At 46.4% G+C, this 22,428-nt stretch overlaps 1 protein-coding gene and 1 pseudogene across 1 annotated transcript in view; one reads left to right on the top strand and one right to left on the bottom strand.

Moving 5' to 3' along the window:
- Nucleotides 1–21,152, top strand: part of TMCO1 (transmembrane and coiled-coil domains 1) — a 46,115-nt gene extending 24,963 nt beyond the window's left edge. The window contains exons 8-12 of the mRNA XM_023519925.1: nt 2,965–3,024; nt 7,817–7,863; nt 9,139–9,206; nt 11,130–11,274; nt 20,437–21,152. Coding sequence (XP_023375693.1) covers nt 2,965–3,024; nt 7,817–7,863; nt 9,139–9,206; nt 11,130–11,274; nt 20,437–20,535 — 419 coding nt within the window. The 3' untranslated portion in view covers nt 20,536–21,152. The remainder of the gene's footprint in view (nt 1–2,964; nt 3,025–7,816; nt 7,864–9,138; nt 9,207–11,129; nt 11,275–20,436) is intronic.
- On the bottom strand, nt 1,977–2,095 carry LOC111728988 (annotated as a pseudogene).
- Nucleotides 21,153–22,428: the final 1,276 nt, after the last annotated feature.

Consider the following 22,428-nt stretch of genomic DNA (forward strand, 5'->3'; position numbering starts at 1 on the left):
AGATAATAAAAATAACCCAGTGCGCATGCGTTACTTTTATTTGATTGCTTGCTGTATGTAGCATTTACCATGGTTAGTGCACTGGAGAATCAATGGGCATAGATCCCATCTTCTAGATATTAATAATCAAAGGGACAACTATTTTATGTAGCATGAGAGACCTTTAACAGGAAGAAATAAGGTAAATTCCCTCCTGGAACAGATGTCCTGGCTGCAAATATGTAATTCCCTTTGACATCCCGCATTCAGAAAGTGGTTGGGTCTAGGCAAGAAGAGTTTGCAGAGCTCTTGAGAAATACAAAAGATATGAGTAGATTTGAATCAGGATTAGATGTAGGTTTCCGGTCCTGTTCTGACCTTTGGCACTATTTGGAGAACACTGCTGTTTACGGAAAAGCCGTCCCTCTCGCTGTGCTGAGGCCTTTGACAGCCGCTTTCGGAAAGGTGTTAAGTTGCTTGATTCGGAAGGTCTCTATCAGTAAATTAGGTGTGCTCAAGATATCAGATCTCTTTTCATTGTTACTTTTGTCACATAGACGAATGAAAGGACACTTAAGTAAACGTGAAAGATTAAAGTGTATCTAACTAACTTCTGTAACAAAATTATTTATTTGAGAGTATTAAGTACAAATTAGTGTGAAGTGTTTCTGTTGTTTCCAGTCAAACGGGATGGAAACTTTTTGAATAATTTATAAACTGACAGAACTCTGGGATTCAGAATGTAGCAATACCAGGTTATGGGCAAACGTGTGTTTCTGAGTAGACTCCTTTGGTGGACTCTGCCATCCCCACGTGTGGGGCGAGCTTCTCGTAAATCAGTATCAACACAAGTTTCTTTGCAGACAAAAGAGTTTCTGATGGTTAGAAAACCATCAGATTGATTTAGCCTCTCCCTAGAAAAGACTGATCCAGCCTCAGTCCAGTCTGCTGGGAGACCAGGCTGATGTTCATAGTGTCATCTTGCGTTGCTGTTGTCTAGCCGTCTGTGTCTAGCCGTCTGTATTTTCTCCCTTGTTTTTTATGTGGTCGTGGTTAAATGCCAAGGAGCTGTGGTACAGTCCTTCTGGGGCGGGAGAGAAATATTTTTGTTTCTTTGGTTAATAATAATGATAAAGAGTAAAATAGTGTTTTCTGTCCATTTTGTTTTTTAAAATGTTATTTCTGTAACATCTTAGAGAATTTGACTTAAATTCCTTTTATGACCTCTTACTAGTAGGTTCATTCTAAATCTCTCTTTTCCTCGATGTATACTTTTATTTTTTTAATCTACCTAGGACGGTACCTGTTCCCTAGACACCGAATATATATTCACGCAGGCGTGCACGCGCGCACACCCACACACTCACACACATACACATTTTAGTCAGCACTTTACCATTTCATTTGCGTGAAGTATCGCGGTCAAATTTTTGTTGTTGTTGTTCATTATTTTTTTATTCGGCTAATATTATTTGAGGGCCCCTATGTGTCAGGCATTATGCTAAGTGCTGCAGATATAATAGTGAAGAAATTGGACTGCATTTTTGTCCTTCGGGAGATGAGAAAAAGGGCAAAATCATAAAGAATTATTTTAAGTTTCACGAAGTTCTGTGATGGAAACACAGGGGCTAAAATAAAGGACACAAAGGCAGCCCTGCTGGGCAGAGGGGGGACTGCGCTGGGCTCCCTGAAGAGCAAGAAAGAAGCGCCCGGCAGAAAAAGGGTGAACGGCACCCCAACGAGAGGCAGCAACCCGAGCAGGTTCGATACCTTGAGCTGACAGGACCCTGGTGAGACCAAGGCTCCGACAGAGGGCAGAGAGCGGGGCGAAGGGCGGCCATGTAGACCAGATGCTTTCACATTACTGCGAGAGCAGTCATACCAATTCTGCTTTCGTTTTTAATTTTTTTTAATTTCTTAGGCGAGGCGACCCTTGGCCGACCTCACAGATTGCAAGGACTTTGTCAGCTTACACTCCCTTATTTTTTTATTTTTTACGCCTACAGCACCTGGTCTTCCTAGGTGGTCTCCCATCTAAGAACTAACCAGGCCCGACCCTGCTCAGCTTCCGAGATCAGACGGGATCGGGCTCGTTCAGGGTAGCATGGCCGTGGACTCCAAATCTGCTTTTAGAATTCGGCAGCATACTTAATGTCATAAGGAACAGTATCCTACCTACCAATTCTCTTTAACGCAGCGTCTAGAAATAATGCACATCCTGCATTGTTTGCTAGTAGAGGAAATGTACTGAGATAGTACACAGATGATATAAATAAACTAAGTAAAGGTAATTTTTGGCATGTCTATTCTTAGTTCATTCACCGGGGATTAAAGATAGTAAATATAAATATACCATTCCTCTTCAAAAGTCTACCGTCATCATGGTAATTGAAATGCATCAAAAAGAGTCGGTCTTATCTTTTTTTGGCCCGCCCTCTGCTCTCCCTATCCTGCGCTGTGCATGTGTCTATCTTGCCAGTTTTCTATACTGTCATTGTTATTTGTTGCTCCTTATAGGGTGCGGGTCACGTTTATCTTTTTATCTCCCTAGAACAGTGCCTGTTACTTGGGCAGCCAATAGCCAAATGAATGAATTCCTGTCTTCTACCGTGAATATGAGAATGCAGCCGAAATTAACCATACTTATATGAGAGAGCAGAATTTGAAAATCGCGCTTAGACTCCACCCAAGGCAATCTCCCTCGGCCGGTGGTCTGAAAACCGTCTGTTTTGGTTATGATTGTGTTCTCGTACATCACTTTGTTTAACGAGGGATGCTTACAGTATTGCTGTTTCAGTTTTAGAATGTCTACCTTTCACTGTCAGCAGGTGTGGGAGCAGACCAGCTGACTCACTCGTGATCATAATCGAAGTCTGTGTAACGTTCCTGTAAACGTCCTTTGTTGGCTCAGCTTTGATAAAGCAGCCTTTGTCTCTTTAGCATAATGCACAATTAATTTTCACTGTGTTACCATCTTGCTTACAGTGGAAAAGAAGAAGGAAACAATAACAGAGTCAGCTGGTCGACAACAGAAAAAGAAAATAGGTAAGATGAGTTATTGGTATGTACCATATTTAGATTTCTTGGAAAAAATACATACTCTGATGACGATGATATAATAAAGATGTTAAAGGTGGTACCCCACGTTCGTATGACTTAATGGTTTACAAAGCACTTCCAGACGGTATCTTACTTGATTCAACCATTTTGTAGGACGTGTTTAAGCAGTTGCTCCTTTTTGCTCTCAGCTGTGAAATGTCAGTTGAGTAAAACGACGTCGACCGTTGTGGCTTTTGAGCTTGGCATACTTTGTAAAAGCGTTGTTTTCCTATGTGGTGTAATTATTTCCAATTAAGTCTTAGTAATTTGTATTTCTTCTTGCCACGGCTTTCTTACCAAGAATTGACCAGTAATGGAAATCACCAGGGGTAGGAAATTTTCTGCTGAGTAATTTTTATGTAGTCTGAAAAATAATGACGTGATTTTGGTTTTTGAATGTATTTTAGAATTTAATTACAGCATGTAATTCTGTTCCAAAAAGACAACTCATAAATGATTAGGTATGATTTGTATTGACGATGCTTCCTGATTTGGAAAGCAGGAAAAAATTGTGTATTTGGTTCAGAAGCTATGTCTCTTTACCTAGGTCACCGCCTTTGTAGCCCAGGAGAGAAGTCTGCCGGGCTGGACTGTGCCGGCGTCCTGTTCTTAGGTTAAGCTTTTCAGTTTAGTGTATCAGATGTTTTCAGAATGGCCTGCCCACTCGGTTCCATGGCAAGATGCTGCTGTGCATCCACCTTCTGCATGTCAGTCACTCTGCTAGGCACTGGAGAAACGAAGTAGAAATAATTCTGTATTTTGGGAGGTTTGTCTAGAGGGGGAAAACAGATGGGTGCGGTGTGCTCAGTACTTCTTTAGGGTTACATTCCGAGTGTCTTAAAGTAAGGAGGAGGTATATCCAGACCAGCCTGCAGGCTCAGGTTTTCCTGAAGATATGATGCTTTAGCTGAATCTTGAAGCTTTAGTGTGAGTTAGCTAAATAAAAATGTAAATAAATAAAACACTGGTCAGTATTTATTGGTTACTTACCGTCTGCAACACACAAGATGAGCACTTTACATATTTTTTAACTCTCTTAATCGTGTATGTAGCAGTGGACAGCGTTACCTCATTTTTATAGCTGAAAATATTGCGGCCGAAGTGAAATAACGTGCTCTCGGTGGTTGGTGGCACGAGGGGACGAAGTCACTGGTAGAGCCGGGGTTTCAGCCAGGTCATTTATAACCGCAGACGCCACGCTTCTAAGCCCCGTACGTTCTAGGGAGAAGGATGGGCACGTGCAAAAGCGTGGAGGGGTCAGACAGCCGGGACTGCGCGCGGCTCAGTGTAACCAGTACGAAGCTGTGTGCGCAGCACGGGCAGCCGAGACTAGAGCGGGGAGAGCCTAGCGCTGAGGCTCTCTATAACTTCAGCTGGGAGGGCTGTAACTCGTATCCACAGGGCGCCCTGGGACTATTAAGGGAGTTCACCAGAGGCTTGACATCAGATTTTGAGGACGACAACCTGGCAGGAGTTTGGAGGACAAACCGGAGAGGAGATCCTTCTGGAAGAGGGAATTCATAAGGCTTTATAGTGTCCCAGCGTAAAAATGGCAAGAACCTGAACTTCGGCAGTGGGGACGGCGTAGAGGGTAGGGTCAGCGATGTGGAGGCGGCAGAAGTGACAGGACCTGATGGCCGCGACGCAGAGTGTGGAGCGAGAGCGGAGGCTGGGAAGAGGCCCAGTGCTCTGATTTGGAGAGGAGGCGTCGCACATTGGTGTGGGAAGAACAAGAAGGTGGCTTCAGGCCTGAGCGCGTTGGATTTGGAGTGCCTGTGTGACGGTGGCGTGGAAACATCTGGCACACAGTTGGACATATGCTTTTGGAGCCGGCAGAGAAAGGCTACAAATAGCTTCTAAATCCTATGCTTATAAATAGTATTTGTGTCCACAAGATAAACGAGACCACGCAGCGAGAGCATATAGAGTGAGCAAAGCGAAGGGCCGGGGATGGGAGTCTGGAGGAAACGCGGGTGTTTGGGGGGTAGCAGAAGGGGAGCACCGAAAGGCCCAGCCAGAGATGTGGCAAGGAGATGTGTCGCAGATGTTGCGAGGAGAGTTTCAGGGCAGGAAGGGTCTGAAGGTGGATGGTAAATACTTGAAAGGCAAGAATAGAGCTTATGAGTGATTCAGCAAGAATGATTTTAGCGGCGTAATGGGCGACAGAAGCCAGATTGTGTAGGTTTTAGAGATAATGCGTGGTGAGGAATTGAAGACACTGAACACGAGCAGTTCTTTCAAGTAGCTTTGCTGTAAAGCAGTGGTCCCCAACCTTTGTGGCACCAGGGACCGGGGCTCCTCGGAGCATCTAATGCCTGATAATCGGAGGTGGAGCCGAGGCGGTGATGCCGGTGCTGGGGAGCGGCTGCGGATCCAGATGAAGCTCCGCTCACAGGCCTGCCCGCCGCTCGCCTCCTCCGGTGCGGCCCAGTTCCTAACAGGCTACAAACTATACTGGTCCACAGCCAGATGTTAGGGACCGCCGCTATGAAGGACGGGATAGATAGGAAAATGCAAGGCCGGTTACCCACGCCCTTAAATTGACAACACTGAGTGTCTAAACTCGAATTACCTTACCGTGAAATGCGACCTTGAATTGTGTGCTCACCAAAAAAATCATTAGAAGTGAAAAGAAATATTTATGAAGAATTGCTCATCAAAATCTCATCAGGGGTTATAAGACATAATGTTTATTAGGAGCAGAGATGTGGCAAGGAGCTGCTTAAAAAACAACCTATCCATTCTCTAAATTTGTAAATTTCAGTCCTAGATTAAGCCAGACTATCAGAAATCGGTAAACCTAAACTGCATTTTGGGGGGCTCTGCAAAGTTGCTGCCACTCTATCTTACCATGACATCCGCACTGTTAGGTGTGTCGTGATCCACTCAGCCAGATGCAGTGTATTGCAGGGCCACCGCAAGGTGTTTATCTGCAGCACCCCACGATGCTCTCCTTACGAGACATGGACGCTTTCTGTTAGTTTTCAAGATTAAGAAAAGCAGTGACTCTCGTAAATAATTGATTTATTTTATTTCGGGGACACTGTGCTGAACTGACGTGTTTTTCTGCCCCTCCGGAGTGGCCACTGGTAAGCGCAGCATCGGATCGGGCCGTTCATGCCCAGCCACGTCCTGGGACCAGTTAGATGCGGTTCTGTGCAGGGACCCCCAAGCAGCTTCGTTATCATCAACGCTTGCTTTCCTTCCGCCCGATTCCCCACTGAGCTTATTTACAGAACTACACGTGACAGTAAGGGGCCGTGAGGAACGATGCTGTCGCCCTGAAGACAGTTTTCAGTAAGGGGGGCGCAGGTCAGCGATCCCGAGAAGGGTGTCATCGCCTTCCTAGGTGAAGCTCTTTGGCGGGGTCCTGGGTCCAGCCGTTAATTTGAAACTGAGGTGTCCGTCTGCGTTTAGAGGGTTGGTCCTGTTTCCCGTTCTTGGTTTTCACGGGGTGTCCTGGCTGTTGTACATCTGTTGGCCGCAGTCAGCTTCTCTCTCGCAGGAGAGAGACCGTTTACTTTTGACGTGTGAATTTCATTTAGCCCTTTTGACTGTGGTCAGGTTACGTCAGGCAGCGAGGGATTTGTGTGAGGTGTGGCTGTGACCCCACACCCAGGAAGCGCTGAACTGGCTGGGCCCTGGGAGGCACGGGTGTCAGACGCCCACTGTCCCCAGCACCCTGCTGCTGCTGTCCTGCGGCCGCAGCCACCCGCTTTCTCCGCAGGGTCTCTCGTGTCATTTCGTCCTCCACTTTGTTTCGTGACCTGGGCTCCCCTAGTCAGCGTCGCTCACAGCGTGCTCTCTAGGCCACCTGCGTCTGCATTGTCTGAGACGCTTGTTAAAAATGAGGGGTTCCGAGTCCACGGTCCAGGCCCAGACTTAACCAGATCAGAGTCTCCAGCCGGGGCCCAGGAATCAGCTTTCCTGACAGGCGTCCGGATACATCCTAGGTGAACTACCGTTTGAGAAATACCGCACTGTATTTTAATTTTTCTATTTCTATTTCTGTACTCGATTTAATTTCCGGAGATTTTCTGGTTTAAATTCTTGAGAGAAGGGATCTGATTGGCTCAGCTCATCTTTTAACGCCACAGGTTGTGGGAAAGCTAGGATCGGCTGCCTTTGGGTCAGTGGTGGCAGGGAGGGCCGGGGTGTTCAGAACAATCATAAGGCCACCTTCTACAGAGAGGACGGTGAGAGGCACATGTCCCCGGGTCAGCACTGGCGAGGGGCCAGCATTCTGCAGCGTGACTGAGTGGGGCGGGCATCTTCTTTCTTAGAGACTTGGAACATGGGAGGACAGTTTTGAAATTTAATTTATTAGGGCCTTGAATTCACGTATTCGTTCTAGGCCTTTATGCTATCTGGATTTTCCATGAGAGAAGGTTGCCTCGGGCATTTAATTTAAATTACGCTGTTTCTTCACTTCCCAATTCAAAGGTCTATTATTAACTGGTCTTCCATCCAAGACAACTCGGAATGTAGAACTGTCATGGGTTACCTGACTTTTCATCTGTAGAGTGACATCTGCACTCATCGACGGAATTAGTATAAGGCTATATGCACGGTACAGAGTTAGGACAATTCCAGAGGTCATTTCTTAAATTAAGCTTTAAATGTCGTCTTGCTGAGTGACGCTGAAACGGGAGTGCTCTTGCAGTCACCAGTCGGTGGCAGTGGCACGTCGCTCTGCGCTCAGCGCCGTGGACATTAACCGGCCCGTTTCTTCTTTCAGAGAGGCAGGAAGAGAAGCTGAAGAACAACAACAGAGACCTGTCGATGGTAAGAGCCCTACACGTAGCTTCTCGGTTAACCGCATGGTGCTTTTCAGCAAAAGACCCTGATTTGCATCGAGTCGGCCGCAGTCACCTTCTCAGAAATGTCTCGTCTGTGAAGGCGTCGGAAACATGGGTGTTTCCGGAGCAAATGCGAGTAAAACCGCGCTCCTGGCTTAAACGTCATTCGGTAATGCGACGAGCTCTTAGGCTGACCCGGAGGCTCTGCACACGGTTCTCGAGTAGCTTCCCCCTTATGTTCGTTTTCTGCCTCTTCCTGCTGTTAGTGCTCACTCTGGTTTCATGGTGACCAGGGATCCCAGTACAGGAGCTGGAGCAGTCTAGATGGCCTTTACTGGGGCCTTTGGTTCTTTCGAGAGGCCTTCTGCTCTGAGTGTCGGGCACGCCATAAAGAGCGAGGAGAAGCCATTTCATTGTCCGTTTACTCGTTAGTCGTGAGGCGTAGAGCCCGTTCACGCTCATGCGTGTCCTTCTAAGGCACAGGTGGGCTGGTGGTGGGCCGACTAATTTCCTACTTAATTTCTGTACATGTAACATAGGACATCTGAGCTCTGTGACAGCTGTCTTTACTTACTGAGAGACCTTTGCTATATTTCTTTCTCTTGAAATTCTTATTAAGTTTATAATTTAGAGGTACATTTTTTAAATAGCTTTTTCTGTTGACATAATTATCACATAGCACATTTGGAAACTACAGAAAGAAGAGATAAAAATTGCTCATAAGCCTGTCATCTAGATATAACAACTTTATACTTTATTTATACTTTTAGGGCATGTGATTAAGAAAGACATTAGCTTTAAATGACAGAACACCTAACTAACGATGGCTTAAACGGATGAAGGGATTTTTTTTTACTTGCTCCAGAAGTCCGGAGGGTGGTGGTCCAGGCTGGTTGGCAGCTCAGTGTGTCGTCAGGGACTCAGGGCAGCCATCCTAACTTAAGGTTGTTTGGATGTTGGGTGACGCCTTAGGTGCTACGTTCTTTGCTCCGGGCAAGAAGCACGGGCAGAAAGCCTGAAGGAATGGACGCTAGTCGTCTGTCCCTTTTGAAAGTCCTGTCCGCACTTGGACTTTTACCGATTGGCCAGATTCGGGCCTCATGGCCACCCCAGTCCTACTCCTCAGAAGGAGGCCAGGGGAAGAGCACTTAGCGGCGGGGGCGGTGGGGCGTGGGCGGCCGTGTGCGCGGGCGCCAGAGCTTTGGATGTGCCCGTGTGGGCTTCCTTCAGCACGGCGCGGCGTCTGCTGGTCTCCGTACAGGTGCGCATGAAGTCCATGTTCGCGATCGGCTTCTGTTTCACCGCCCTGATGGGGATGTTCAACTCCATGTGAGTACCTCGGCGCGGCCTCTCCCGGCGCACCGTGTGCGCAGGTGTGCGCAGGTGTGCGCGGGTGTGCACGTGTGCGCGATGAACTATTTTGGCGACGTTTTATTTTGATATTTCAAATTTACAGAGAACTTACGAGAGTAGTGTAGCCATTATCCAGACTCACAGCCGTACACGTTTTACTCCACTCGCTTCCTCGTTGCCGTCTCCATCCCGCGTGCTCATACGTACGTTCCTGGAGTTCCCTTCGCCATCGAGAGTACGCCGTGGGCCCCGTGCTCCTTTACCCATCGCTACGAAAGCGTGCGTTTCCTGAGAACACGGATATTCTCTTACATGACCTCAATCCAGTTATCCAAATCCAGGAAATTTAATTTCTACAGACTAGAATTACGTGAGAACTTTTTCACCCTCTCCTAGTGTAGATGTTTTCTGTCCAAGGCAAACGCTAAGGCGTTCAGAGCCTTCGGAAGGAGGGTAGTCACACACAGATGCTCGACTCACAACAGAGGGCTCACGGCTGCCGTCTTGTCTGAGGATACGGTAAGTCACTGTCATCGGCACCGGCAGGCCTGAGTGGTTGCGGAACCGCTTGACAGAGCTGGGAACAGCCGGAGGTGACAGGCAGCCACTAACCCCGTTTCGGAGCCCCGCCCCCCAGCCCTCCCACTGCACAGCGTTTTCCCCTTCTTCATTGCTGTCTGCCTGTCTCTCCTCCTCCCCGCAAACCCCGCACCCCCAGTCTGTTCTTCTGTCCCCATCTGTCAGGTTGTGACTTTGTGCCGGGCACTGTGCTAGGCCTGGGAATATAAAACAATAAGATGCGGCCCCTGCGTTCAGTAATAATCAAGGTTTTAGGTGAAGAAAAGACAGATAAATACGTCGATGGATGTTCCCATAGAAATGTGTGTGTCAAGTTCCGGTAGGACAAGGAGGCAGTGGTTACGTGTACCTCGGTGAAGACCAAAGGAAGTGTCTCGTGGTTTAGTCCAGAATTTTCACCAACTAATGAGGGGCCTTTGAAGGTTAAATAACTTACCCGAGCTATCCAGAAGTCTCATAATTTCCAACTCATCGTTCTACACTCGATACTCTTTCTCACTGCCGTGCTGTCTCTCGTATCTTCAGTACGTATCACCACGAAGTACCAGGCAAACCGGACGCGGAAAGGTTTTGTAGTTAACGAGTAAGCTTCGTTAGTGCAGCTCGTACTCACACATTCTTACGTGCGTCACGTTCTGGATGCTGTAGAGCTGGCTCAGTGCTCATCTATATTTTTTTAATTTGATGCTCAACTTCTTATTTTTCTCATACTTCTGCTTTTTAAAAAAACATCTCATAGGTCGGCGGAGAGCGTGCGTGTGCGCGTGCACGCGTGCGTGTGCACAGCTGTCCTCATGGGCCTTGGCTGTGCCGCGCGGCCACTGCAGCAGCTTTGAGTCCTGCTTCGCTTGCCGTTCAGCGTTTGACTCTCTTCCTCCGTGTCACGCGCAGATGAGGGCCAACGAAACAGACTACGGAACAGCTGCGGTCGTCGCTGCCGGAAGTGACACAGCCTGTGTGCGTGTCATCCGTTTCTTAATGTGCAGCAGCCTTCCGGCCTCACCCGGCACGCACACATGCGCACACGCACACGCACACGCATGCACACACACCCACTGAGTCTGAAAGGCTGCTTCCAATACATCATTCTACCAGGATCCGGAAAAAATTAAGCATCACTAGTTTAGAAAAGGTCGATGGGGAAAATCTACATCCTTCCTTATGTCTTTGTACTTCAGGTTTCTGTTTCGATTGTCACCCTTTCTTTGTTTCTTAGAGATCAAGGAGCTTAAAGTTCTATTTCTGCCCCAGATTCTTTTCTGGCACTAAGAAGCTTGTCAGTCTTCCCAAAATAGCAGTTCTTTGTTTTTTCCTTTTCAGATTTGATGGTAGAGTGGTGGCGAAGCTCCCTTTCACCCCCCTCACCTACATCCAAGGACTGTCGCATCGAAACCTGCTGGGGGATGACACCACGGACTGTTCCTTCATCTTCCTGTACATCCTCTGTACCATGTCCATTCGCCAGGTGGGTGGCCACATGCACTATTAACGTGGACAGTCGTGTGCCTCATAATGACACTTGGGCCATTGGCGGACCGCATGCATGGTGGTACCATGCCGTCCAGCCTACGTGTGCAGGAGGCCGTGCCCTCTAGGCGTGTGTGGGTGCACTCTGTCACCTTCCTCGGCCTCGTTCCCTCAGCCAGCTTTTCCTCCTGTGGTACCGGAAGTGCCTGCCTGCTGCTCCGAGGTCTTTCCGGTGCTCGTTTCAGAAGTCCAGCCTGTCACCTAAAGCTGCTTTAACTGTGTGGTCCTCGGGGCGGGGAGTAGCCGTGAAGCCACACGTGGTGTCACGGCCCCTTCCCGGCCCTCGGTCCTCGGTGCTATAGCCCCTTCCCCGGCCTTCCCGAAGGTTCACAGGTTAAGACTGGGTCGGGCCGCCCGCTGTCATTTCTTCCACGTGACACGCCGGCGCCTTTTGTCCCTTCAGGACTCATCTGGGGATTTTAAGTCATTCGCAGTTGGGACGACTCTGGGCGATGGCAGTGCGGTCGGAACCCCTGGCGCGAAGGACGGGGCGGGAGTGGGTCATGGCGCCCGTCACGCCCAGACAGTCTCGAGGGCTTCACCGGTTGCGTGGCCAGCGCTGTCCCGCGCGCTCAGGCCGGTCCCGTGTGCTCAGAAGCAGCTTTCTGGCTCACCGCGTTCGCTCCCAGCGCTGCCGGTCTTTCCTGTTTACCGTGGTGGAATGGACGCAGCATAGGAGTGACCGTTTAACCGTGGTCAATTGTGCAGCTTGGCGACATTGCGTACGTCCCACATCGTCGCGCAGCCATCGCCACCGTCCGTCTCTAGAGCTTTCCATCTTCCCAGACCGAAGCCCCGTCCCCATTAAACCTCCACTCTCCATTCCCCGCCCCGCAGCCCCGGCAGCCACCGGTCCACTTTCTGCCTCATGTATCCGAGGACGCCTCTTTGTGCACGTGACCTCCTGTGAGTGGACTCACAGTGTTTGTCCTTTTGTGACTGGCGCGTTTCATGATTCTGTCGCGTGTGTCGGGAGTCCCTTCCTTTCCAAAGCCAGACAGCATGTCACTGTGCGTGCACCGCATCCGTTTATCCGCGCACCCGTCACGGACGCTCGCGCTGCTCCACCTTCGAATGCGGCGTATAAATGTCCGAGTTCCCATTTCCACTGCCTTCGGGTCCGTACCCAGAAGTGGGCTTGCTGGGTCACTGCGCTTCTGGCGTGGTCTGCGGAGACCTCACCATCCTGTTTGGCACAGCTCCTGGCCATCTTACTCGGCACTGTTCATCTGAAGGCTGCAGAGCCCCAGCAGCCTGAGCCCGTTCCTTAAAGACTACAGGGATTTTCTCATGGTTGACTTTCAGCGAGGGAAGCCGTAATTTCACTCATTCAGAATTCATGTTTATGCAAAACGTGTAAAAACTGTATGTTTTATGCAGGTTACGTCCAGCGGCGGGGGTGGCCTTGCTGGTTTTAATGGGGAGTCTTCTTACGGCGATGAGAACGCAGCACCTAGGAGAGTGACAGTCACTTCCGTCACCAGTGTCTGTAGAGCGCCCACAGTTGAAGCGATTAGGTACTTTCATCACCAGGTTTCCCGGATTTACGTTTTTAGTAAACGTAAATCGTTTACTAAAAGTAAAATGTACTTGTGAGAGGTTATGACTCCTCTCACATACGTCCATTGATCACACCCCCACGGTCTTAACCAGAACCCTCTTCCCCCCTAAATGCGAGCAGTGGCGTAATTCCACCAGCCAGCGCCTTCCCTGCCTACCGCCCCGTTACGAAGCAGGTGTAACGTTAGGCTGAATTGAGGTGTCCGTCTGCTCCAGTCCCTCCAGTCACAGAAGGACAAACACTGCCCCCTGCCCCCTCCTTCAGAGAGCTGATGATCACATCAGCAGCGATTCCCTGATGGAGGCACCTGTTTGCTCAACATCCCTTCAAAATCGAGCGTGAACACGTATCCGGCTCCGTGCTGGGCGCTCAGCGGACGGTTGTAAACCAAACTGACGTCGGACTGTGGTCCTCGCCCTCGTGGTACTTAACGTTTCTTTTGAAATAAAAAGGTTGATTTCCCACCCGTAGCTTCACTTGAAAAAATCGCTGCCAAATAGGAGGGAGGGTATAAGGACATTTAAAATCATTTCTGTATACTAATCGTTCCAAGTGGAAGCAGACGAAACAAAATGTTCGTGAGTCTGGTTTTCATCTGTTACATATTTTTCCCCATTCTAGGATGTTATTGATTATCTGATTCACCGTTGAGTGAAGAGCTTTCAAGGAAAAATAATACCATGCTGATCATATAAGAATTTAAGACACATTTCTACTTTAAAACGGCGGGAAAGAGGAGGCATGCGTTGCAAGGTTGAGGAGATAAGTGTTCGGAGGGTTGAATCTCGCTGCCGCTCAGGCTGAGTGTCCTTGGGGAAGTCATGGAACACTTTTCACAGCGGCGAGAGGGGCTTAGTGTTCCACCTTGCCGTGTTCCGATAATCGACAGTGATCTTGAACGGAAGCAGCTGTTCTTAAGGCAACACTTCTTTTTTTTAACCAGTCCGTCCCCACCCCTGCACCCCTGGGGTATTTTTTAAATTACTTTGTTCCCAGCCCTAGACAGGACCAAATTTCTTTTCATGGATTAGAACATGGTGATATGTCGTATTAACTGAAAATACATCTGATTCTCTTTTCTCATTTTCTCCTCCTCCTCTTGTTTCCTTCCTCAATGGTTAGTGATTAATGATTAGCTGTCTTGACCTTCACCTCACAGCTGCTTCCTTTGTGTGAATTCGTAGCAGGGGAAATGGAAGGTTGGCCAGCTTCCATCGGAGGGGACCAGTGAGTGCAGGTAGCGACGAGGTTTCCTTAACCCCTGAAACAAGGAGACTTGCTTCTTTTTCCTTATCATGAGTCAGCGGTGGATTGAGCACATGGTCGTCTCCTCTACGTGAAGTGCTCTAACTCTCAGTAAAAATCCCGGCAAACTTAGCTGATAAACAGCTAGGGGAAAACTGGTCTGTTTTATAAATTTATATGATTTCCTATCATCGTAAAAGCTATAGACAGAATTCTCTTTTCTTTGAAAGCAGAAAGTATTAGTGGTTCTGAGGAAATGTTTTTTTTTTTTTGTCGCTCACATCTTAGTATATAACTTCGTTTCATTGTTTTCTTAGTATATAACTTTGTTTCATTGGTTTTTTTTGTCGCTCACATCTTAGTATATAACTTTACGTACGTATGACCGTAATCTAAAGAAGGTCAGTGAGCATTTGACATCGTCTCCTTCAGCAGGCGTATGTGTGCTCAGGACGGTGATAAAAATAACTTTCACTTTTTTCTCATGCTTCTGGCTTTCCTAGGGAAGCCTAAGCATTTCGATATGCCCCGTCTGTGTTTAAAACCTGGCCCTAATCATGTCATGTCAGGGTTTCTGAAAGGCATCAGAATGCTAGAAGGACCAGATGCCCGCCATTTCCTGTGCCTCCTCATTAATTTATGTCACTTTATTTAAGGTTTAGAACGTAATTCATTAACGTCAGTACAGCTCATCTCCAAGCAGGGTCTGTTCATTTGTAATATTTAACTCCAGATCGGTTTGGAAATGCTCGTGGTTCAGAAAGTGATAACTAACTGCTCATGGAGAGGAACAGGTTCTTCAGGCATCTTAATCTGATCCTTTGTGAATTGTTTCGGCGCCCGCCTTCAAAGCTTCATTTGGGATGTTCTCTGTCATAGCTGAAGATTGATTCGTCTTCGTACCATGCCGGCGATTCTCGGATGCTGATAATACAGGGGCCAAAAGCATGGTGTCACTACCCTGTGGAACTCACAGTCTGTGGGAAAACAGACCCATAAGTAATTGCAGTGCTTGATCCCTGTGTGTGTGTGTGTGTGTGTGCGCACACGCACGTGTGCATGTGTACAATATAGTGTAAGAGGGAAAAACACGCTGTGGGCACGTAATGGCTACAGAGATTAGTGCTGTGGACATAAGATTTTGTACAAAAGGGACATTCGAGGTGTATCTTGGAGCATGAGTAGGGGTTTTCAAGGCCCATCAGAGTGGTCTTGGCACAGGAAGCAGCACGAGTAAGAGCGTGGAAGCTCGAAAGCGCGTCACGAGTGCAGGGACCTCTGAGCCCCGAGTCGCTCGTGGGTGTCACGGGAGATGAAGCATGTCACTGCTCCACATCTGCCTCACAGGACAGCCTTAACTGGCTTCTTTTCCTTATTCTGCAAGTCTGCTGGTGACAAAGTCTCTTATTTTCATTTATCTGAAAATGTCTTTATTTTATCTGCGTTTTCGAAGGATATTTTCACTGGACATAGTCTTCCCGGTAGGCTGTTTTTGTGTGTTTTAACGTTTTCAGCATTTTAAAATGCCTTTCCCCTCTCCTCTGGCCCCCTCTGTTTCTGACGAGAAGCCTCACACACCCTTTATCCCTGTAGATCAGCGTCGCTTTACTCTGGCTGCTTTCTGATTTTCTCTTTCAGTTTGCTTCTCAGCAGTTTGGCTATGATGTGTCGAGGATTTAAACAATTTTTTTTTTTTTTATTCTGCTAGGTTTTCATTAAATACGGGAAAATTTCAGCCACAATTTCTTGAAATGTTTTTTCTGCCCCATTTTTTCTCTCTTATTCTTCTGTGATTCCAGTTATCCGTTAGTCTTTTTGGTATTGCCTAACGTGACCTCGAGGTCCCGTTCAGTTTTTAAGAATCTTTTCCTCTCTTTTCTGTAGATAGGATGATTACTCTTGATCTGTCATCAAGTTCACTGACTCCTTTGTCATCTCTAATCTGAGTTCACTGTAAACCCATATAATGATTTTTAAGTTTTGATACCATATCTTTTAGGTCTAGAATTTTTTTTTTTTTTTTTTGGCTGTCCCTTTTCCCTGCTGAGATTTCCTATTTATTTATTTATTATGAACATTTTTTTATGTCCTTAGGCGTAGTTATCTAACTGCTTTAAAAACCTTGTCTACTAATTCCGACATTTAGATCATCTCAAGGCTGGACTCTTATCTGTTGCCCGTTCTCTTAAGTATGTGTCATGTTTCCTATTTGTCGACATGTCTAGTAATTTTAGGTTGTATCTTAGACATTGTGAATGATAAGTTTTAGAGACTCTGGATCCTATCATTCTTTGGAAGAGTGTTGATGTTTGTTTGAGGAGGCAATTAACTTGACGTTCAAACTCGATACTCTGTCACGTTTCAGGCAGCACCTGAAATCTCAGTCATGTTAGTCTTAGCCAGGCTGCTTGGAGGCTGCCTCACACACGCAGAGTTTGAGGCTCAGCCAGAGATTTGGGCATTGGTTACATATAGGATTTTGAACCCTCCCCTGTTAGCTCTCTATTTTCCAGTTTTCTTTTTCTCAATTTTAAGGTGCTCTGGTTGCCCTAATCCCTGTCCTTCGGTTATTCAAGCCAGTAACTGTATAGTTTCATTCTCAGTTGTAGACACCCTGCCTAGTGCCACCTGGGCTCTGCCATCCATTATGAAATTTAAAAAATAATAATTAAACATCTTGTCTTCCTTCACTGAACTAGAATTCAGAACATTCCCCTTGACTGGTCCTCAAATAAGGGGCTAAACCAGAGATCTAGGGAGTTTTTCATTGGAAAGATGGATGAGAGAGACAGAGATTGATTGTCACTTGATCCCCTGACACTCCCCTCCCCCTCAAAAAATGACCTTCCTTACAGAAGAGGCCTTTGGACGATGTAGGACTGAAAATATCCATTCAGAATTACAAAGGAAGCAGCGTCCCCTAGTGCAGGTCCCGTGTGCCCATCCCCCTTGCAGTTTTGATTTCCACTTTGCCAGGTAGAGTTGAAGTCTGCGGCATAATTTTTTACAATGTAGACACATTCTACATTGCCACAGGGGACTGTATAGCTCTTTGGAGGTGTTTATTGGGGAGGCTTGCAGGGCCCAGCAGGGGGACCCAACCCTATTTTGTTTGTTTTCTGTATTGGGTTCTTGCATGAGATTTTGTCGAAAGAAAGGATTCTGTGGTTTGAAGGGTCTCACTAGATCTAGTGAGCCCTCTCCGCCCCTTGTTTTAAGGGTAAGGAAGTTGAGATTTGGTAAAGTAAAAAGACATTTCTTACTATTTTGTCACCCAGTTTGCCAGTACCGGAGCTTAAATCTTCTGATGTGCTACCCAGTCATATTTCAGCTGTGCCAACGTCTTATTGCCATTTTTCTTCAGTAAATATTTAATATTTATGTCATTCTCCCAAACTACCTATTCAGACATCGTGCGAAAAGCCTGGGATTGTTGGATGGGGCCATTTGAGGTGATTGGATTCACACGCAGTTTGTGAGTATAGTAGAGATACGAGAACTCGATGAGAAATTGTAATCGATCGTAAGTGAAGTCTGGTTGCCACATGCCAGAGAAACGAAGGGGGAACCGGTGACCGTCACGGCTGTTATTTTAGCTAAATGACTAAGGAATAAAATATAGCAGAATATGTTCATTGCCAATGACCTGGGTCTTCCCAAAATATCCAGTTAGCAACCAACAACTTCCTTTTCTTGATCACAGGTCCTTATCCTTTGCAAAGAGGAAGGAATGCGAATCCGGCAGTGGTATTTTGGGGGGTTTCCTGCCAGTAGAGGGCGTGGTTACGGGAAAATGTTTTTCCTTTGTTTTCCCTTCTGACTTATTAACACTCCGGTTGTTTCCCTAGTGCACAGGACTGGACAGAAATTCAGAAGAATCGTTTTATGTTTTTCCAAAACCCACATTAAGTGTTCTTCTACGTCATCTTTATGATATATTAAAACCCCTGTCTTTTAGCAAAATTTACACTTCTAGCTCTCGCTAATTAAGAAGGCCTGAGGAGGGCTGAGAGACCATAGGATGGCAGTCAGGTCGGGGTCAGTGGCGGAGGCTGCTGGAACGTGTAGGGCAGGTGACAGGTGTGGAAGTGCCTGCCCGGGCGCTGGTGCTCAGTGAGCACTGACGAGCAGCCCGATGGTGGAGCCCCTTTTCTTATCTGCACGTAGGGGTGCTGATCGGCTCGTTCACTGAGTTGTGAGGATTTAAATAAGATAATATACGTAAAGCGCTTAGAACAATGCCTAGCATCTGGAGATGGCGCCAGAGAAACATTTGTCTTTATTTTAAATTACCCTGTTTAGGAAGGTTGGAAGCCAGAAGTGAGACAATTATCAATACTATTAACCATTAATATTAATAATTAATAATTAACTATTATTAATACAGCTGTTATTTTTCCAGATGTCCTTGCAGTATTCGTTTATGTTTTTGTAAACTTTATTTTTTAGATCGGTTTTAGGTTCACAGTGATGTGTTTATACATAGTCTTCGTAATCGTGGTTTAAAAAAAAAAAAAAGAGCCAGGCCTATTTTAAAGATTTTTATTCCTGAGATAAAGGTCTGTGAGAGGATGGGGCTCGGTAGGGGACAACTGTCCTTGAGTTTTAGGGCACTTCACACCCTGACTGTGACCGCTCCACTTCAGCTCTCTTGTCCCTAAAGCAAGGATGACAGCCGGCTGACACCTGGTCCTCAGAACCGTTTGTAGACTTGGCGGCAGCTACTCTAACAGTGTCCTGTTATTTCAAATTTTATCTTTCGAGTCATTTCCCATAGTGCCCTGCTAAGCCCTGAACAGGTGGTAAGTGGCGCGTAAATCCTGATGAAATGCAAGACCTCGGATGAGTGTCGCCGCGTCCTTGGTCTTCTTGCTGCTTTGTGTGTGCAGCGGATTTTCCAGAGGGGACACAAAGCCGTTTTCATTCCGAAGGTGACACGGTCATTGTCCAGCTTTACCGGGGAGAAAGAGCCTCACCTACTAGGCCTCGATTTTTGTTCTTAACTGTTTTCAGATATTTTTTTTAAGGGAAGACATGAGCCATAGTATTGTGACTATATAAGTAAGTAATTTTATGGCAAATATAATTTCAGTGGATTCTCGAGGTGGCGTCTTCGTATTCTGTCACATTCCATTATAACCTAACAGCATTATATTATCTCAGAAGTACAAACCCTCGCGTCGAATCAGCCATCATCTTAATGATGCAGGGTCAGGAGCGCACATCAGGGGAGCCTGGCTGTGAGTGTCAAGCTGCCTGCTGTGCGGTCGGCACTCGGTAACTACTGAATGACAAATGCAGACATGCCCACCTGCCTACCGTGGGGCGACTCTGTTCTCAAGACCACAGCTCTAAAGTAGGAGGTACCGTGTGACAGAACCCATTAGATCAAAAATCAAAACACATGGGTTTTAATTCCAGCTGCTCTTCACTTCACTTTGTAATTTCGGACAAGCCAACGGAGTTTTCCAAGGTTTTAATTCCTCGAACTTAAAATGAAAGAATTGAGCAGGGTTGATCAGATGACCATTCCCATTTCCCGATGCTGTACAGAATCTTAGCAGCTGACCTTGACTCCACGGTCCCGTGCCCTCTCCCTCGCCTCCGTAAAGCATTGCGACTAATCCCACGTCACGCTGTCCACTCATGATAGCCTTCCAGGGGTCAGCTGTGTTTATCCCCAAACTGTTTATGTGGGTTTTCCTTGCTGTATTTATGTAATTTAGTTTAATTTAATGTTATACTGACTAACGAAATCTGAATATAAAAACGTTTTTTTTTTGAGGACCAGTTCAACAAAATGTTTCGAAAAATAGCTGTCGAATTAGATTTAAGTGAGACAACTGGAAAAGATGAGGGAAGGTTGCTCAAAATCTAGAATTCTGGACCCAGATCACTTCTAAGTTCTCTCATTTCTTTGAAGAAATTGAACCCGAATATTTCCGTTTTAGAGGAAACGGTGCAGTAGTGACTAACCCCGTGCAGAAAGCCGTGCTCAGGGAAGGGGCTTTGCTTCAAGACGTAGCTGATGAGTGTACTGTAAATGCTTCGCGTTAAAATAAGTTACCCATTTTTATGCTTCTCCACTTCAGACTGCAGTCCCATCAGGTAAGGGGGCCTTTACTGTTCTGTGGTCTCTGCAACGTAGTAGGCCTTTTAAAAAATGACAGCAGTGATCATCCTATTTCAGGTTGCAGTGGCACTTTTCATTTGTGTGGCTTTTCTTCATATGGGATCTATGTCAAGCACTCTTCTGTGTCTCACATTAAAACCCAGTTTTTATTTTCCTCACAGAACATCCAGAAGATTCTTGGCCTTGCCCCTTCGCGAGCTGCCACCAAGCAGGCAGGTGGATTTCTTGGCCCTCCACCTCCGTCTGGGAAGTTCTCTTGAAATCAAGAAGAACCCTGTACTTCCTGTCTTTTTTTTTTTTTTTTAAGATATTCAGATCAGACTGCCAACTGCTTTGTAGCAAGAGCCACAGACAGTGTTAGCGTGTGGGCCACTTTCTAGTTTTGAGTTGTTTCTAAACTTTCTGGGTATGATTTGAATGAGAATGGCATCAGACAAATCACCATGGCAGTGCTTTCAGTCACAGATAAATGTTTTTTAAGTAAGCGTGTTGATTAGAGAAGTTCAGGGATGTTTATGTAATGAGACGCAGCCTTCTAGTTTTGCTTATGCAAACATTTCCTGTGGGACCGACTCTCAAAACTGCTGTGTGCCATGGAAGCTAGCTCTCCGGTCTGAGCAGTTAGCGATCCAAAAGAAAATTTTAGTTGTTTAGTTAGTTAGTGACTCTTAATCGGAACTATTTGTGGTGTGTGTTTTTTTAAGTCAAATACGTGACCCATGGTCAATAAAGAGGCCAAAATTTTAGCTATTTCATCTACAAGGAGAGATCTATTTTGTTTTACCGTATTTCTAGATACGCGCTTTTAGTAATCTGAACGTAAAGGTAAACATTGGCCAGGAAGGGCTGAAATAAAAGTCTTTAATGTCGTATGCTATCGTGTTTGTCTCATCTGCTCAAGATACGGAGTTATCCGGTTGTAGGAATTGGAAAACATAAGCGGAAACGAAATGACTCATGGGAGTATAAAAACGGGGGGTCCTCGGCTGTTCCCCTCGTGCCCAGTGCCGTCTGTTGGGTTTTTGCGAAGGCACTCTTTGAAAGGCTGTATTACAGAAGAAATAAAGATATCACAGCGCAACAATGTAAATTCAAGGAGATACGAAGAGACCACAGCCTCACAATTAGTTTTTTTTAATTACTTGCCCTAAAAAATTTCAAGACTAGTCACTTGGACAGCATTCTAGAACCAGACCATCACTGAACTTTTGGAGATGACGTTTCAAGCCAGAGAAGCCTCCGAACATTTCTCAAAACACACGACTTGGCTCCTTTGCTTATGTAAAGGACAGACTGTCCCCTTTCTAGGTTAAAAAACAAAAAACAAAAATCAAGCGTTATTAACACCTGCATCAGGCTACTCAGCTTGTACTGGTAATAGGCTAAAAAAGTGTTTTAAAAATGCAGGTAAGCCTGAATTTCTTAACAGATAGCATTCCGACATCTAAGCCAGGTGCAAGTCGGAAAACACCTGTATGTAGATGCTCAGGCCCTTGGCTGGCCGGTGGCCCCCTGCTCCCGTGGGAGAAGTCGTCCTTGGGGGTCGGGGGGTGAGCATGACGGCAGTGGCCTGAGCGTCCGGAGCTCCCACACATCCGAACCCGAGCCGTTTCGCCATCTGCGAGACGTAGCGGGGCTTTTTCAGTATGCTTAGCGCTGTACTTCAGTACTGCCTTTCAATTCAAGTAAAAGCACCATATACTTTCTCCTTCTCTGGATTGATTCTGCTTAAGTTACGGTCTAATTCACTTTTTCCTTTGAGTTTTTAAACTTCAGAATGGAAAAATCTCACAAATGAAAGTCTTTACAAGTATAGTGTGAAGAACACCCAGGTACCCACTGTGCAGCTCAGCGCTTGTAATTCTCATGGTCAGGCTCACGGCCACGGCTGCCGGCCTCCACCCTCACTTGATTCTGCCCCCAATCCTAGGCGTCATACCTTTTAACCTTCAATACTTCAGGGCTTTAAAAACACATGGAATCTCAGTACCATCGACACATCTAAAAAAGTGACAGTTTTTTGATATCAAATCATAGACGTCAAAACTCTTTAGATTTTTTTTTTTTTTAATGGGGAGCCAAATAAGATAACTATATTACAATTGTTAGGTAAGCATTGCAAATCTCTTCCACTCTGTGGTCATGGTTTTTAG

This window comes from Pteropus vampyrus, unplaced genomic scaffold, assembly GCF_000151845.1.
Source record: "Pteropus vampyrus isolate Shadow unplaced genomic scaffold, Pvam_2.0 Scaffold241, whole genome shotgun sequence".
NCBI lineage: Eukaryota > Metazoa > Chordata > Mammalia > Chiroptera > Pteropodidae > Pteropus > Pteropus vampyrus.